General features: G+C 39.8%; 1 protein-coding gene across 1 annotated transcript in view; it reads right to left on the bottom strand.

Annotated features, from left to right (window-relative positions):
* Positions 1-14: 14 nt before the first annotated feature.
* Positions 15-15,940, bottom strand: part of chrm2a (cholinergic receptor, muscarinic 2a) — an 89,681-nt gene continuing 73,755 nt past the window's right edge. Inside the window, exon 3 of the mRNA XM_080887689.1 lies at positions 15-8,461. Coding sequence (XP_080743815.1) covers positions 6,912-8,420 — 1,509 coding nt within the window. The 5' untranslated portion in view covers positions 8,421-8,461 and the 3' untranslated portion in view covers positions 15-6,911. The remainder of the gene's footprint in view (positions 8,462-15,940) is intronic.

The raw sequence follows: 15,940 nt of genomic DNA, 5'->3' as shown, positions 1-15,940 counted from the left end.
TCTCCATCTCTCGGTTGTAAAAAAAGAACGAAAAAAACAAACAAAAACGAGTCCCCACTGTGGTAGCCCTTCGAGTTAACATCCTCTCTGTTTCCTGGTACATTTCCAAAAGTTAAAAATGCATAAAATAAAATTCAAAGTTAGAAAACACGCCAACAGTGTTTGTGTTTCATCCTGTGCTTCCCGTTAATCAAAAACCTCCAAATTTCAAACACGTTTCGTATATTTTTATTCGAATTTCATTCCGAGAGGATATGGCACAATGTAACCACTTAATGCAGTTCATCTTACAGTGTCATAGGTAGCCAGTGATAAGAACACTCAGATTCATTGTCCAGAACAGATAATCGATCAAGAATGCATCAAAGCAAAAAATATTACCATTGTTACTGTACAGGGAGTTTCATAGTGGGGGGAGGGGAGGGGAGGGAGAATAAACGAGGGATTGTCGAGGGGAAACATTCAGAGAATAGCTATTAATCGTGTATGTACATTTCAAATATACTGCATCTGAATTACATATAATGTAATATCATATAGATATATACAATGCAAACAATAAATTTATTTTTCCTATTACAAGAGAAGCCACAAGCCACAGTGAGTGAGTACACAGTGAGCACCTACATATACAAGCAAATGAAAAATTAACACCTGAATGTACATTTAACACTTGCAGCAGGCTACTGATTGCTTTTTTTTTAAAGTTGGTTTCCATTTTAAATACACGTTTTCTGACCCATGAAGTTCAGACCAGGTCATAGAACTCAAACCCTCAGCACATTAGTTTTTTTTTTTTTTTACAGAACACATTTTTCCCGTGATGTTAAAATTGCAAAAAGTTGTAAAGTGTGTCTAGCAAGAGAGCAGGTGAACCACCTTTTTCTCAAGGTAAGTGTGAAGCCTTATAAATTTACAGGTGAAATCAAAATGAAACCCTTGCCTCGGAGCTTTCGGCCACACTGAAACTAGTTTTAGCTTTTGTCCCCATCCTCGGTTTCCCTTCTTGGGGATTGCTCTTCTTTTTTTTTTTTCCTCTTTCTGGCTGCACAAGTCATTCTTCAAATCCCCTGGAACGTTTTTCCATTGTGTAAAAGTTTGGATTCAGTCACTCAGTTCCCAAGGCAAGAATCCATTTCTTCAAATGACGCACTCCAGAAATGCACATATTTATACCTTCTACCTTTGCAGTTATATAATCTTAGAAACACAGTTTATAATATTCACATCTTTATAGATTTTTTATTAATCATTTTTTAACCCCAAAAAACCAAAAACCCTGGCTGTACACTGGTCAAATTCTAATTTGTAATACTACATTTGTACTTTGTACAATGATAAAAGGTTCAGATTTACAAAATGTGATAGAAAATGTATGTATATCATGTCTCTTCCATGGAATTCTGTGTCTCAGTGAGTCTTTGGAAGCTTTTTGCTGTTGAAAGAGAAAGAAGTGATGACAAAGAAATAGGTAATCACTCTGCCTGAATCTGTCCTGATGTGCGTTATGATATTTTATCCAGTCTGACGAGTTCATGCTGAGGATGCCAGTTAGAAAAAAAATAAACCACCACACAGCAAGGTGCATGCACACACACACAGACACACACGAATGAATGATGACCCCTGATCTCAACGTAAAGACACACACATAGGTTTTGCATGTAAAAGTACAATGCCTTTGAAGACAATTTAGAATACATACATAAAGGATTGGCAGTCCACTAAAAAAGCCCACTGTGCCTGCAAACTGATTTAGCTGTGGACATTTCTACATCATTTCAATTCTTTAGCTCGTTCAGTCGAAACAGGGGACTCCTGTTAACCTAAAACTTATAGTGATGGTAGCCCAGAGCTGGCAAAATAATATCAATAAATAAATAAAATCAGGAAGGCTGACAAACACGCTCTTTAACGTGCATCACACAGCAGCACGATCCACAACTTTCAGGCCAGACACTCTGAAGAAGCAACAGGGATTTTAGGATAAAAGAGCAATTTGTTTATGTCATTCTGGATAAGGCACTTCAAATTGCTCTGTACAATCCGGCGATATAAACTTTCAGTCTCTGAATAAAATCTCACAGCATGCACAAGCTGCTGCGTCTTCGTATCTGCTTGGTTGCACAAGACTGTTGAGATTATTCTCAGCAACGGCCCCAAGAGTGAAGCCAGAGAAACCTCAAATTTAAAGTTGTCTCTGATAAACGTTGCGTGTCACATGTACTCCTTAACCCTAGAACACTATCGCTGGGTGATTTACACCCGAGAAAATACATTTACATGATTTCTCTCTCCTGAAGCTGTTTGCGTGTCGAGGAGCCTGTGCCATCACCAGGGAAGTCTCAAATGTCCCAGGAATGGGTGGACCAAAGACCAGCTTTCCAGAGTCATTATTTTGTTTTAGGAGTTTTATTTTTCATTTTGTTAGACATGGCACAGTTGAAAGTAAAAGAAGACCACTCTAATTTGTCATGTGTTGTCATATTTTGATATATTTGATTACTTTTCATTGGTTATATTATACCGGGTATAAATCACCCGGCATTAGTGATCGTGTTACTATTTATAGCGATAGTGTTCTAGGGTTAAAAAAGGAATGTAGCCCTTTGACATAAGCCGTATGGACAGGAGCCCAGCTAGCTCTGACGGCACAACACGATATGATGACTATTACAATATAGAGAGAGACTATGTTTATTTTGGTCATGGACATCAAGGTATGTATAAATGCATTTGAAATCACTGATAAAATGCTAAAATGCTTGAAAACAGTGAGAAACTATGAATTGCGTTTGCACGGCATGAGAATGAGATGAAATAAAAGCATAGGAGCGACAGTAAACGGTGCCGTGTCACTCTGTTTACATACAGTGGCAGGTTTGGGACCGGGACACTAAAATTCTTGCAGGAAAACCTTTGGCTGACCTGCTGAGAATGGCTGGGACTTCTCCAAACATGGTCCACCTGCGGTGTGATCCTCTAGCTTTGGATTTTGTCACTGAACAGACCCTACTGTCTCCGCCCTTTCTATGTCTCACTCTCGTAACCACGATTATCTGCTGTTTCACATGTACAACGAACACCTTGGAGCCATCAGCTTGCTTTCTCCGTTATATGGACGACAGCTGTACTCTTTCACTGTCACTATGTGTTGCACTTTCTCTCTGTCATAAGGGTACATTCCTCACCTAACCCCCACCCACTTTGACCATTTCCAGTCAAGCCCTAATACAAGAACGTCTTTTAGTTCTCAAGTGTTTGACAACGTGGCAACAAGACCAGGATGAGTGAAATGGCTTAATGGCCCTAATGTTCAAAGTACACACGTTTATTTTGTTGGATGCATTTTGCCCTTTTCCCGCTCCGGGAGGTGATAAACTGCCATCGCCTTCCATCAAACACCTACACAGCTGCTCAAGCTGAGACCCCTAGACCACCACTTGAGCTGTGAGCCACTTAGTCTCCTGCTGGTATCACTCAAATGACAGCTTAGCAAAGATTAGTTATTCTGGAAGGGTCTTTACTCACTTCTAAGATGTGTGACAGATGTCAGACAGACATGGCTCCACTTATCATCAAAAAGGATGGCTGCTCTGATGGACGTCTGAGTTCCTGCTGGAGGTGTTTAGATAAATATGGAACAGTTGGGTTTTTTTCCCTTCTGTTGCTCAAACCTCAAAAGCAAAATTCTGAGGTGGTTTATTTTTTTTCTGTTTTACTCTACTTTGCATTTCTACTGAGAACTTTAAAAGAATGACAAAACATTTTGTGCCAATATTAAAAGATAAATACATATGAACGCACCACTAAGACACAATGACCTATATCAGAGCATTATAGTTCAGGTGTCTTGGTGAAAAAGAAGATTTAGAAGATGCAGAACAAGTGGAAAGATGCTGTGGGAGCCCTTGATGCCATTTTTCATGGATGCTGAAAGAAATGTGAGGATTTTCGGGGCAAGGCAGGCAATCACTTCATTGCGAATAGAGGCAGTCAGCGGGTGTTCTGTCTACGATGCAGAGTCCAGCAAAACCACTGGATCCCAGACCTGCTGAGCAGCTGCGGGAACAGTTTTGACTGTATGACACCTAAACAGTGCCATCAAGTCAATCTAACTTATGAGGGTTGCTTCAAGGAACATGGGGTGTAACATATTTCCAGATTATCTAGGCAAATTGGCCACTAGATTGTCAAATGGCTGCGAGAATGTGAAAATTGATGATTCTTTGATGAAAGGCAAATTTTAATTTGAACTAAATATCATTATTTCTAACCTTCTAATGTCTCTGAAAGTCATTTGAATAAAAATATCCATAAAAGACTGTAACTCCAAACTTTCACTACTCTCCTCTGCACTGTAATTTTGTGCTTTGACCTTCTTGTTTAATCTCTTCCCCCTATCCCCACCCGATCGTGGCAGAATACATACTGCTGCTCGAAGTCTCAATATATATATGGACTGATTTGAAATGAACAGAGCATACATCAGTGGTGTAGTAGCTGGAAATAAGGTGATACATTGAGAAAAATGAAAGATACAATGAAATAATATATGAAAATGACTATATAAATATACATTTATATGTACATTACATTCATGGCCTTAAAAGAGTAAGAGACTATAACAGGATCAGGGTTGAGTGGAGCACTAAGTGGGGCATGGGCTTGTAGCAAGCTGAGCGTATAATGGGCAATCTTTAATCTCAAATGTAGGTGTTCCACATCGTCCCATAATCTGATCAGCCTCATGGTGAGTTTTCATTATAGGATCTGTCCCAGATTTCTCTTTAAGGAGACAGCCTTGAGTAGCTATTTGGTGCAGGCGTAATTCTTTGCAGAAAAAAGCCCACCTACCAGCCAATGTGGCAACATCCTCGTGGCAATTTCTCCTGCGTATTAATCAGATCAACTGGTGAGCGCACATTAGTATAAACGAGGATCTCGAGGCTTAAGTGATGGATGACATGTATGAGCACACAGAACATGTTGTGCTGGAAAAATATATTTTTCTCCATTTTTCATTTCATTAACACAAGTGTACGTGTGTGTGTGTGTATATGAGTGTGTGTGTTTATAATAATTGAACAGTAGTAAAATAAAAAAAAGTCACAAAACACAAAAGGTGTAAATAGCCCTTTTTTTTAAAACAGAAAAATCACAAGTCTATGACTTGTGATCAGAAGTAAACTCCACTCATGGAGTGCACAGACAAACTCCGCATGTATACAGCCACACACAAGCGTACCCCACACACACACCTAGGTCTTCGCAATCGCAATCATCATCAGTACAGTACAGAGCACGCTGTGACATCAATCCACTAATCAGCATGATCAGATGACGTCTCCCACTCAAAGTGCCTTCCCACAGACGGTAAGAAAAAACAGCTCTGAGCTCCAACCACCTGTTTCACTCACTGAGAAGGAAGTTTCATTTCAGCGGTGAATATCTTGACAGCAAAAACACATTTCTTCATAGCTGTCATGAGCGACAAAAGAGCGACTGAGCAAGCTATGCCACATTTTAAATTTATTTTTTATAGCTACTGCAGTTGGGTCTGTTTGTTTGCCTTTCAGCTACAGCCATTTAGTTATCCCTTCTAATGGTATATGACAGACTACTCTTTGAGACTACTCTTTGGCTGTGTGCAGTGACTTCCTCACACTGACAGCAAGACAAAAAGCACTGCCCCGAGATAAAAACAAACAAACAACAACAACAAAAAAAGGTAGTATCATACATAGACCCTCAGAAAACATCATGTTGTTCTTTACATCCAGTCCGATCCATTTTCTACCTCTTATCTGGATCCAGGACCGAGTGGCAGTCAACTCAAAATTGTGCAGATCTTGCTCGCCTTGGTGATTACCTTGAACCTTTCTGGGGGTCTGCAGGGCATTCCCAACCAGCTCAAGTGATTTCTTTCAATTTGAAGAAGCAAGCGCTCTACTCTAAGATCCTCCTCCTCGTTGCTGTTTGCATTTACATGTGCAGATTAAATGACAGAGCACGTTAATCAGCCATTTCCCCCTTGTTTCCATTATTTGTGCTACACTAAGCTACAGCAACTGTCTCCTGGTCCCATTTTCATCTCAACAAACATGAGCGCTAATAGTCTTCCCATCCATCACTGATGTGAACGAGCATATTTACATCCTCAATGGGGATCCATCCTCAATTAGCAGAATAATGGATTTATCTGACTGGTTCAAATTAAGTTTTGCTGTTGAGTATTTTCAATCTTTATCAGCTGCTTCAGTGGATTTTAATTGCTTTTTTTTTTTAATGTACAAATTTTGTGAGTGATTGGAGGTGTCATGATGATGATCACAGAAAGAAGGCAGGCAGAGGGCCACACGTGTGCACACAAATGCAGAGCCAGCACGCACCTACTTCTGCACTCACACACATAATTACATAGTGATATTTACAGTTATCTACAGGTATCTTTTCTGAACTTCAAACTTCTGATGTTTGTAAATTCAGTCAGCCCTATTTTCCCATTTTGAAGATTTCTTGTGTTTTCTTACAGCAGAGATATTCCTCTGCTCTTTACCTTTGTTCATTTTTCATTGGATCAGTCTCACTTCCTTTTCCCTGCTTTACACCCCCTTTTCTTTTTTAGGCATTCAGTAACCCTTTTTTAACCTTTCTTATCTACACTGTTTCTGCAAACATATCTCAATGCAACTGGCTTCAGTTGAATTTGTGTAAAGTGCTACAACCGGTTATTGAGAGAATTTGGAAAACTAATGGCTGAATGATGGCAAAGGTACTCTTGCAGTCTTTATGATGCTTACAAACCTCTTTCATAGGCACAGATACACATGTTCATGGATGACACACACAAACACACAATCATAGACACACGACTCATCCATCTGTGGTTCCTGCCAAGCGATCTGTGTTTATCTGGCTGACCTAATATTCTTATATTGGCAGAGAAGAAGATGTTTGAATGTCTTTTTAAATGTGACATTGCACAGGGCGTAGCAGGCCGGATTAATGGTGCTGTTGATATAGCATAGCCAGTAACCAATAGTCCATACTGTGTTGGGGATACAGCTAGAGCAAAACGTGTTAATAAGCACCATCACGTTGTAAGGAGTCCAAGTGGCAACAAACGCTACCAGGATGGCCATTATGGTGCGGGTAACTTTTTTCTCCCGTGACGGTGCTGCTTTCTTCTTCTTGTTTGGAGGTTGCTTAGTCATCTTCACAATCTTCCGAGCCACATGGTTCTGCCGCTCTGAGGTTGGGACAATCTCAACAGTGGCATTAGATGGTGTGTAGCAGTCACCTTTGGGCGATTTAGTCTTGATCTTAATGCATGTCAGCTTGGAGCCCCCTGCTTTGGCTCGCTGACGTGTGATTGGCTGGTTTGTCTCAAGACTGGAGTTGGCTGTGGGTGGTGCTGGTTCCTCATCCTTCTGATTGGAAGCAGCCACACTGCCAGATGTTGAGTCATTGGAGCTTTCCTTTTCCTCTCCAGGAGTACAGTTCTCCCTTGCTGCATCATCACCTTCAGTTTCTCCCTCAGCAGTGGTTGAGGACGGCCCTTTGCCATTCTGGAGTTTTCCGTCATGCTGGTTTGCCCCATCAGCAGCATTCTGGCTTTGCGAATGCCCCGCATCTTCCCCTGGTACATTGTTGTTGTTAGATTTTGGAGTGTTGTTTCTCCTCTGGCCTGGTGAGATAGATTCAGGGATTGCTCCGGATGGCTTCCGGTTGTCCTTCTTCACACGGCTCTTGCTTGCTCTTGAGATCTGCCAGTAGAGCTGAATCATGATGATGACAGGTAGGTAAAAGGCGGCAATGGCTGTGCCAAAAGTAACGGCAGCATTGGAAAAGAACTGGATATAGCACTCCTTCTCAGGCACTGTCCGCCCACCCACAATGAACTGCCAGAAGAGAATAGCAGGCGCCCATAGGATGAAAGACAGGACCCAGGCAGCCGCAATCATCATTCCTGCCATTTTGGTGGTCCTTTTGACAGGGTAGGTGAGGGGCTTGGTGACACAGAAGTATCTATCAAAGCTTATGATGAGAAGATTCATGACAGATGCATTGCTGACAACATAGTCCAATGCTAACCACAAGTCACACACCACTGGCCCCAGGGGCCAGTAGCCAATCACTATGTAGACTGTGTACAAGTTCATCGAGCACAGTCCAATAATGAGATCAGCACATGCAAGGCTGAATAAAAAGTAGTTGTTGACAGTTTGTAAGTTCCTATTAACTTTGATGGAAAGCATGACTAGGATATTTCCAATAACTGTAACCAAACTGAGGGAACCAGCCACCAACACGATGAACACCACCTCCACAGTCTTGTAGGCGCTTTCGCTCTCTTCCACAACTTCTGTGTCATTGCCTTCAGAGGCATTCCAATATGTGAAATTGAATGCATCCATGGCATTTGGTCTTTTGTTGCCACCTCCTACTCAGATGGAACCTACAAGAGAACAAAAGAGAGAAGATTTGTAATAAGGTGCAAAGGATGACGGTGATAGCTTCAGCATTTTAGTTAGCTAGCTAAAGACTATTTTAGATGCATATACATTGTATGCACTTTATTTTTTTCTTTTCAACTGTGAAAGCTGAGAAACCCACAGTAACTTATTTTTAACTTAACTTAGCAAGCCAAGTATTTTCTCACATATAGTCAAGGTACCTAATCCAAAATACATTAATATGTGCTGATTGGCACTAAATTAAAATTAAAACAGCAAATGACAGCAGCACTTATCAGCACACAATATACTTTCAGAATGCTACAAAAGATGCGATGCCATCTTCCAACCTGTAATGGTACAAGTAGAGCAGATGATAATCGAGATTCATTACAAAAATGTGAAAATATGTTTCTCTAAACCATCAGTATGGGCAATATGACCCTTTCTGTTTCAAACTAGCTTTTAGCCCTCCTAAAAGCAATTCATCAGATAACAGTGGCAATTTTGGCCACACACTAATTAGCTTGATAATTGGAAGCACAGGTATCAGGCACTTATATTTTTCATAATCACTGCATGAATAACATCTACCCATTAGACACCTGCCTCATTATAGAGAAAAAAAACCCAAAAGGTCCCTGAGAGGCAAAAACCTAATGCACATCAGTGACTGCTGAATAATAAGATATGTAAAAATAAATCGAGGTAGGATATGAAATGAGGATATCATGATGACAGATCACCCTGTGCCAGACTGGCGACCTGTCCAGGACGCACCCTGCCTCTCCCCCCTGTGATAGCTCAAAACACGCTCCAGCTCCACCATGTCTTTAGTCAATTAGCGGAAAGAAGAAGATGGCTGGATGGACAGATGGATGACGACATGGTCATGGTAATAGAAATGTTCACATATAGGACTGTTTGTTTAATAAGCAAATCCTTTTTAATGCACATATAAACAAAGGATAAATAACTTTCATAAATTATTCCTTTTAAACCAATGTCTAGTACAACATAATTTTACTTCAGTCAAGAGTCAAACTCACTCTGAAACCCCCTGATCTCAGTGCCTGCTAGCTTCAGTGCATATCTCAACACATCTTTGAACATCCTAGTGGTAAAATAGAACATGCTGAGCCCACATAGAGTTTAGCTCATCTTTGCTGCTGCTTCTGCAAGCTGCTTTGCAACCCCCTTACAATACAATTTCTCACTTAATGTCATGTCTGTTGTCACTGATACTTGTTCCATTTTATCTTTGAGATCTTTGTGTATGTGTATGTCAGGGGGAGGGGAGGCCTCAGGACAAAGCCATACCTCTAAATCTTAATTGCTGCAGATGATTGATAGCCATTTTTATGCCACTGTTGTGGTCCCAACTGGACTGAATTTGGTTAAACATGCAACAACATACCTGTAATGTTTTCTTTGCTATTTTTTAAAACCATGTACATATAAAAATGTATTTATTTATTAATCCCCAGTGATTAAAGCTTACTAGGTGTTAACACTTGATGGATACACTTTCAAACTAATACCGTAAAACCTAATGACTAGTTTGGGGCTTGAATTATTGTCCTTTCATGTCTTCTTCATGTGTTTCTAAACCCATATATTAGCTAATGATGTTTTATTTAAAATTACTATTCCTTTAAACCAAGGCAGGGTTGCTGCATACATTCTTAAAAAGAGCAAGGAACTGTGTGATTATACACTACACACATCATGTTACCAAGAGTTCAATGAAAACTTTAAAAGGAATTATTGACAATTTGAGCTAGCATTTTAACTTCAAAGACATTTTCCAACTTGCATTTAAAAATTCTTTTCATACAGCACTATAAACTTCTTTGGATTCCCAAGTCACCCACTAGTTCTCCCTTTTAATCTTAAACACTCATCGGTGTTGTAGACCTTGCTTTGATTTTAAAAGCACTGCTCAGTTCTGCGCATACTGTGCTAGAGTCTTTTGAAATTATGAGTGATGTGTCTTAAGGTGCGTCAAAATTCTTTGAGTCATTTCAGTTGCTTTTTTGCAGGTTTTATGGCACTTGGTGACCTGTTTAGTGTTTTTACGCAAACACCTTAACGTACTCAAACTTTGTTCAGCCTCTGAACTGAAGGTTCAGGTATTAGTGGTACTCTTTTGCTGTGATTTAAAAACCAACCTTAATGTTACCCAATACGTTTCTTGACATTGCAGTAAATATAAATCAAAGCATATTTGACTGAAAACTGCTAGATAAATCACCAACACATACCCCTGTCCATACAACACCTTGAATTTAATTACACAAGACAGAAAATCAAATTGTTTGTTCTTCGGGGATAAATGCCAAATCTGAAAAGTGTAGACAAACTGGAAAATCTGTCTCACTCATTTGTTTAAGAACACACACCTACAATCCTCTATCATATAAAGTAGTGTAGCTCTCTTCCAAATTTCCTTTCATTCAGCTTTCTTCAGTCTACATTTAAGCAGTCTTTACATCCAAGTTTTTTGCTTGAATACAGTTTAATGTAACAAAAGGTTAGTGACCAATCCGATCATTTCTCTGTGACGCTTCTCCAGCTTGAAAGCTGTCTTGTTCAAGACTTTGCCATTTTGGTCTAAGGTCTTTAACCGTTGAGCCCAGTGAGTAACTAGTGAACATTCACTTATCTGCTGTGCCAGAAATCCCTAATCATTGCATTAGGCATGGAGCTAAGCTTGTCTAATCCGCATAAAATGTTTAAGTCCACCGATTTACATTCAAAAACACTAACAATACAAATGGGACACACTTGTGACTTGCTTCAGCCAAGTGGATTAGAGAAGTAAAGGGGATCAGTATAGATGGTCATAGCACTGTTGAGACAGTTAACTCCCCTAGCTGCTCTTTGTCCACCTCTAGCTGCCATAAGCTATGTCCCCCACCTGAAATCTCTTCCACAACAGGGCGAAAGCTGGGCCCCTGCTAGAGTCAACTAAAAATGCACAAATCCTTTTTAAGCTCAATGTGGGCAGCCATGGTTTTCCAAAAGCAGACTTAGGGGCCCAGACTTGGTTTAAAAGCATCACTTTATTTAAAGGAAGCCATTAGACACCCCTTCCAAGGAAACCCATTTATTTACTTTAGCTTTACTGTTGTGCTTTTAGCTGAAAACCTCATTAAACATCTTTATCTTAGCTCCTTAAGAAGAATTGAGGAACATTAATAAGCCATTACTGAACAGAAGCAAGATGTTTTTGCTGTAGTGTGACTGGTAGACATACTGGCACTGCAGCCTGCTGAGCAGCAGTTCAATTGTCGTCACCTGGGGAGAGCAGCAGTGGCACTCTTAGCATAGCTATCAATCATGGAGCTTACCTGCAACTCTCAGTACTACAGTAGTCAGGTACCACTGCATCCGACAGAGCCCAATCAGAGCATGAGTGGCACCTCAGACAGATGAATATTCAGATATTTTTCACTTATTCTGTAAAGTTTTTTAAAGGATTAACATAATCAGTCACAGATGATGTAATAAAAAATAAGTTTGTTGTTTGTTGTAATTTGTGCTCTGCAACTCAGAGAATTAAATGTGTGTCAGTGGGTCCAGTAATCCTAAATTTGCTATTTTTGTTTAAATTGTTTTTATTTAAAAAAAGGTGACAAGTCAGTTGCTACCATGGGAAGACATGACTAAATGAGCTTCAGTATTGTTCTGCGTTCAGATGCTGGTATTCCTAGAGCTGGCTCACTAGAGCTGAAAATTGCGTATGCCCTCTGGGAAACAGAGAGGGCCAACCTCTCCCTTTCACGTCTTATGTCCTCACTCTGTCTCTTCTGGGGGACTCCAGGCTAGCCAGATATAACAAAAAAAAAGCCCAAAGTGAAGCCAGAAACACTCGGTGCATTTAACCCTAAGTTAAAGTTTGTGATTTAAAATTAATCAGAAAATAACTAATCACTTACACAATAGTTTTGCCAGAGACAGACAACAAATGTGGCTTTCTGTCCGCATGGTTTCAACCAAAAATATATAAAAGATTGCTTCCAAATGTTCCACCATTGTAGCTGAACTTAAACTGATGCATTTGACTGCTCCTAGCGTCCAGATTTCCAGCCCCCATCTCTGAGCACTGATCCCAAGCAAATCCCAGGGCACTTGCACCCTGCTTTCTGTGATTATATGCAATTTCATTGCAGGCCCTCTCCATGGGAGCGTGCAAGGTTAGGCCTTCGTTTAGTTGCTGTTTGCACAGAAGCATGACTGGAATGTAAAAACCCCGCATTGCTACAGTCCAGCTCATCCACGGGGGTACAGATTTATTTAGCCCTATTGTCAGGGGTTATACCAGTTTACTGAAAAAGACAGTTTTCAAAAAGAAAAATCACTGCTTTTTTTGCTCATCTAAGTTTGAGGATTCTTTATTTTGGGCAAAATGAGCAGACGCCTTAAAAAAAAAGAAACAAAAAACAAAGAGAAGTGTTATAAATACAGCTTTAATAATAGGTAATATGTGAGCAGGTTAAACGGGCTCTTATCTTTTTGGAATCAGATTTTAGGTTAAGCTAAGCAGGTTTAGTTGGGATTAAACATTTTTGTTTTTTTGCCTTTTTGTAAACTAATCTTCAGTTGAGTTGTGATTCAGACAGGGATACTGACCAAGATGGGAGATACACAGAGACACAGAAATGCATACAAATATTTTTTTGGGGAAAAAAAAAGTCCAGCAGGAAATGAAAACTGTTCTGATAACCATCAAAACAACACAGCATCCCAGTGTTCTGATGGCTACCAAACGATCCAAATCTTGAGCTGGAGTGTAATTACAAATTTGCATTCATTTCCTCAGGCCCCTTCGACTGTCTCAGGGATATCAGACTGTGAGTTATAGAGCTTGACAGATGCCTGTAGAGATTCAGAGTAAATATTTATACTGTGAATGATCAAAGCTCTTTGCTAATCCATTTTCTGTGATTTATTGGATATTGGATCTCTGTGGTAATCCTGATAGGTAATACCATGGCAAAATCTTCCTGGATGTTGTCATGGAAAGAGACCCAGCAGATTTCTCAACAGGAAGCACCCTGTCAAAACAACTCACTATTTTCAAAAGAACAGTGGTTATACTTAACGGGTGAGTGCAGGCAAACTCTTGAGAAAGTACTCTTTGGCTCCTTTCCAGTGTTATTCTTGAAGTCTCTACCCAGATATCATGACCATGGCTAATGGATGGCATCACCCGTGAAACTGAGAGACAAACTTTCTTCTGACCAACACAAATTCAGTACAATACCTGTATCTGCTTGTCAGACTCAGGCTCTGCCTTAAGCCGTGTCCCCTCTGGAAGTGATTTGCTCATTGTGTATTGCTTTGTCACTGATGGTTGGGTGCTAGTAGCCATTACAGGCTCTAGTCCAGCACTTTCTTTCATGAAAACATCATTGGAAATATACTATTTAAGGCATAAATAGAGTTCTTCAACTCTTAATTGTTTTTGCAATTTTTTTTATTTCCTCTTGAATGATATTCCAAAGCTCTCTGTTGCTGTTGGTTGCCTTTCATTCTGCTCTCTGTCAACATGATCCCACACTCCTTCAATAAAGTTAAGGTCTGGGTTGCGGGAAGGCCAGTTCATGATTGATGGTGTTCCACTGTGTGATTGTGTGTTTTTCTATCCAGGTGTGCTTTTACTGCCGTTGGCAGTGTGTTTGGGATCATTGTGTTGAGCTAGTTAATAGGTATGCCCTCGTTGTCATCTGTTGTGATTTTATTTTGAAAGGATGCTTCCTGTTATGCTGCAGAGTGCACGCGAGAGTTCAATAATAAAAACTAAGTGTTGTTCCGGTGAAAAGCCGATGCCCCACATGTGATTATTCCTCCGTCTAGACAATATAAGTATCTTCAATATTCATGCAGATTCCGCTGGAAGACCCGTCTCTGCTAACACATTGTCATGCTGAAAATGAAGCCACTGCCAATCAGATGCTTTCCAGATGGTACTGCATGATGGCTCTAAAAGTGACGGTACTTTTCTGCATTCATAATAACATAGATTTAGACAAGAACCCCAACATCACTGGCTGAAATGCAGCCCCAAACTATAACAGATGCTCCACCATGTTTGACAGCTTTTGTCCTCCACTTGTCTGGTTTTCTCAATTATTTTAAGGACACACTACATGTCATTACATACAATGCCAAGATTTGAGAATGCCAAATAGAATTTTATGCCTTTTCATTTGTTAAATTTGGTATTTCACATAGATTCGACTAAAGAAACTAAAAAAAAGTGTTTTTACAACAGGCTACTAGTAATTAAGTAAGTGCTTAAAGATACAGTTGTTTGTAAGATTTTGTAACAATGATTCTTTTTGATATGTGTAGACTTATACCTTTGATACCTTGAGTTAGCTGTCTTTTCTCTGCTTGAATGATTCACAGATCCGTGTTAAGTGGCTTAGATAGAAAAAAGTCCAAAAAGTACAACAAAAACCTTTGAAACACCTTTAAAAAGCCTTGAACTATTATTCAAGGCCATTTTAATAAACTACTGCCTCCTTGGAAGCGAAATACAAATAAAAGTGTGCTGGCTCGAGACTTTTGCACAGTACTATGTTTACTACCCAGTAATGTCAATCAGCGGTGTCCTGCACTGTCATTCAACGTCGCTTTAATCTCTGAAAATGAACAAAGCTGACCTTAGAATGTGCCCATTTGATGTCGCCAGCAGTTTCACCAGTCTCTGCTTGAATATCACTGACTTTCTGTGGACGTCACACTGCTGCTAGACACTTCCTGTGTGACTGAGGCTTCACACTTAGGCTTTGAAAGGAAATACTGGGCATTACAGTATCTCAGAGAGTGGAGAGATAATTGAGCTACATTAGTGGATAACTTGGTGCTTATTTTTATATGGTCCCATTTGGCAGACATGCAAGCTGTATGTACAATATATACAGGATAGCAGCATTAATATAATGACAGTATGAATAGCAGCATAATATAATGACAGTGACGGTATGGAATAGGTTCAATTGTTTTTGTGCTTATTTACTACGGTGATAGCTCTGGGAAAGAAGCTATCCCAGATTGCATTTTCAGCTATGTAAACCTGGCCAGTTACTGTAATATGTTGTAAATGTCAGATTCTTGTTTTTTTTTTGTGTAAAGATAGTGTTTACATCTATCAATTACAATTGCAAAAAGCATCAATGAGATCCAGAACTCACCCCCTGCGGTGACAATAGCACATGCACTAAGTCCTGTGTTATAGAGGACTTATGTAAGTGTCTTATGATTACCTCAATACTTGACTGGTACCTCCCATCTTGGGCAGCTCTGACGAACTCTACACTAATGATATTGTTTTCAGAGCATGTGATATGTGAAAATGCATTAGGGTATTTCCCAGTTTCCCTATTCTGGATAAGGTTAATCTCTACAATAAAAGATAAAAGGGGGGATCTTAGAATCCCTCGCCATCTTGATCTTCACAACAGATCATA

This window comes from Rhamphochromis sp. 'chilingali' (genome assembly GCF_963969265.1).
Source record: "Rhamphochromis sp. 'chilingali' genome assembly, chromosome: 7".
Lineage (NCBI taxonomy): Eukaryota > Metazoa > Chordata > Actinopteri > Cichliformes > Cichlidae > Rhamphochromis > Rhamphochromis sp. 'chilingali'.
Note: the sequence above shows the minus strand (reverse complement) of the source record. Positions and strands in the feature narration are given on the sequence as shown.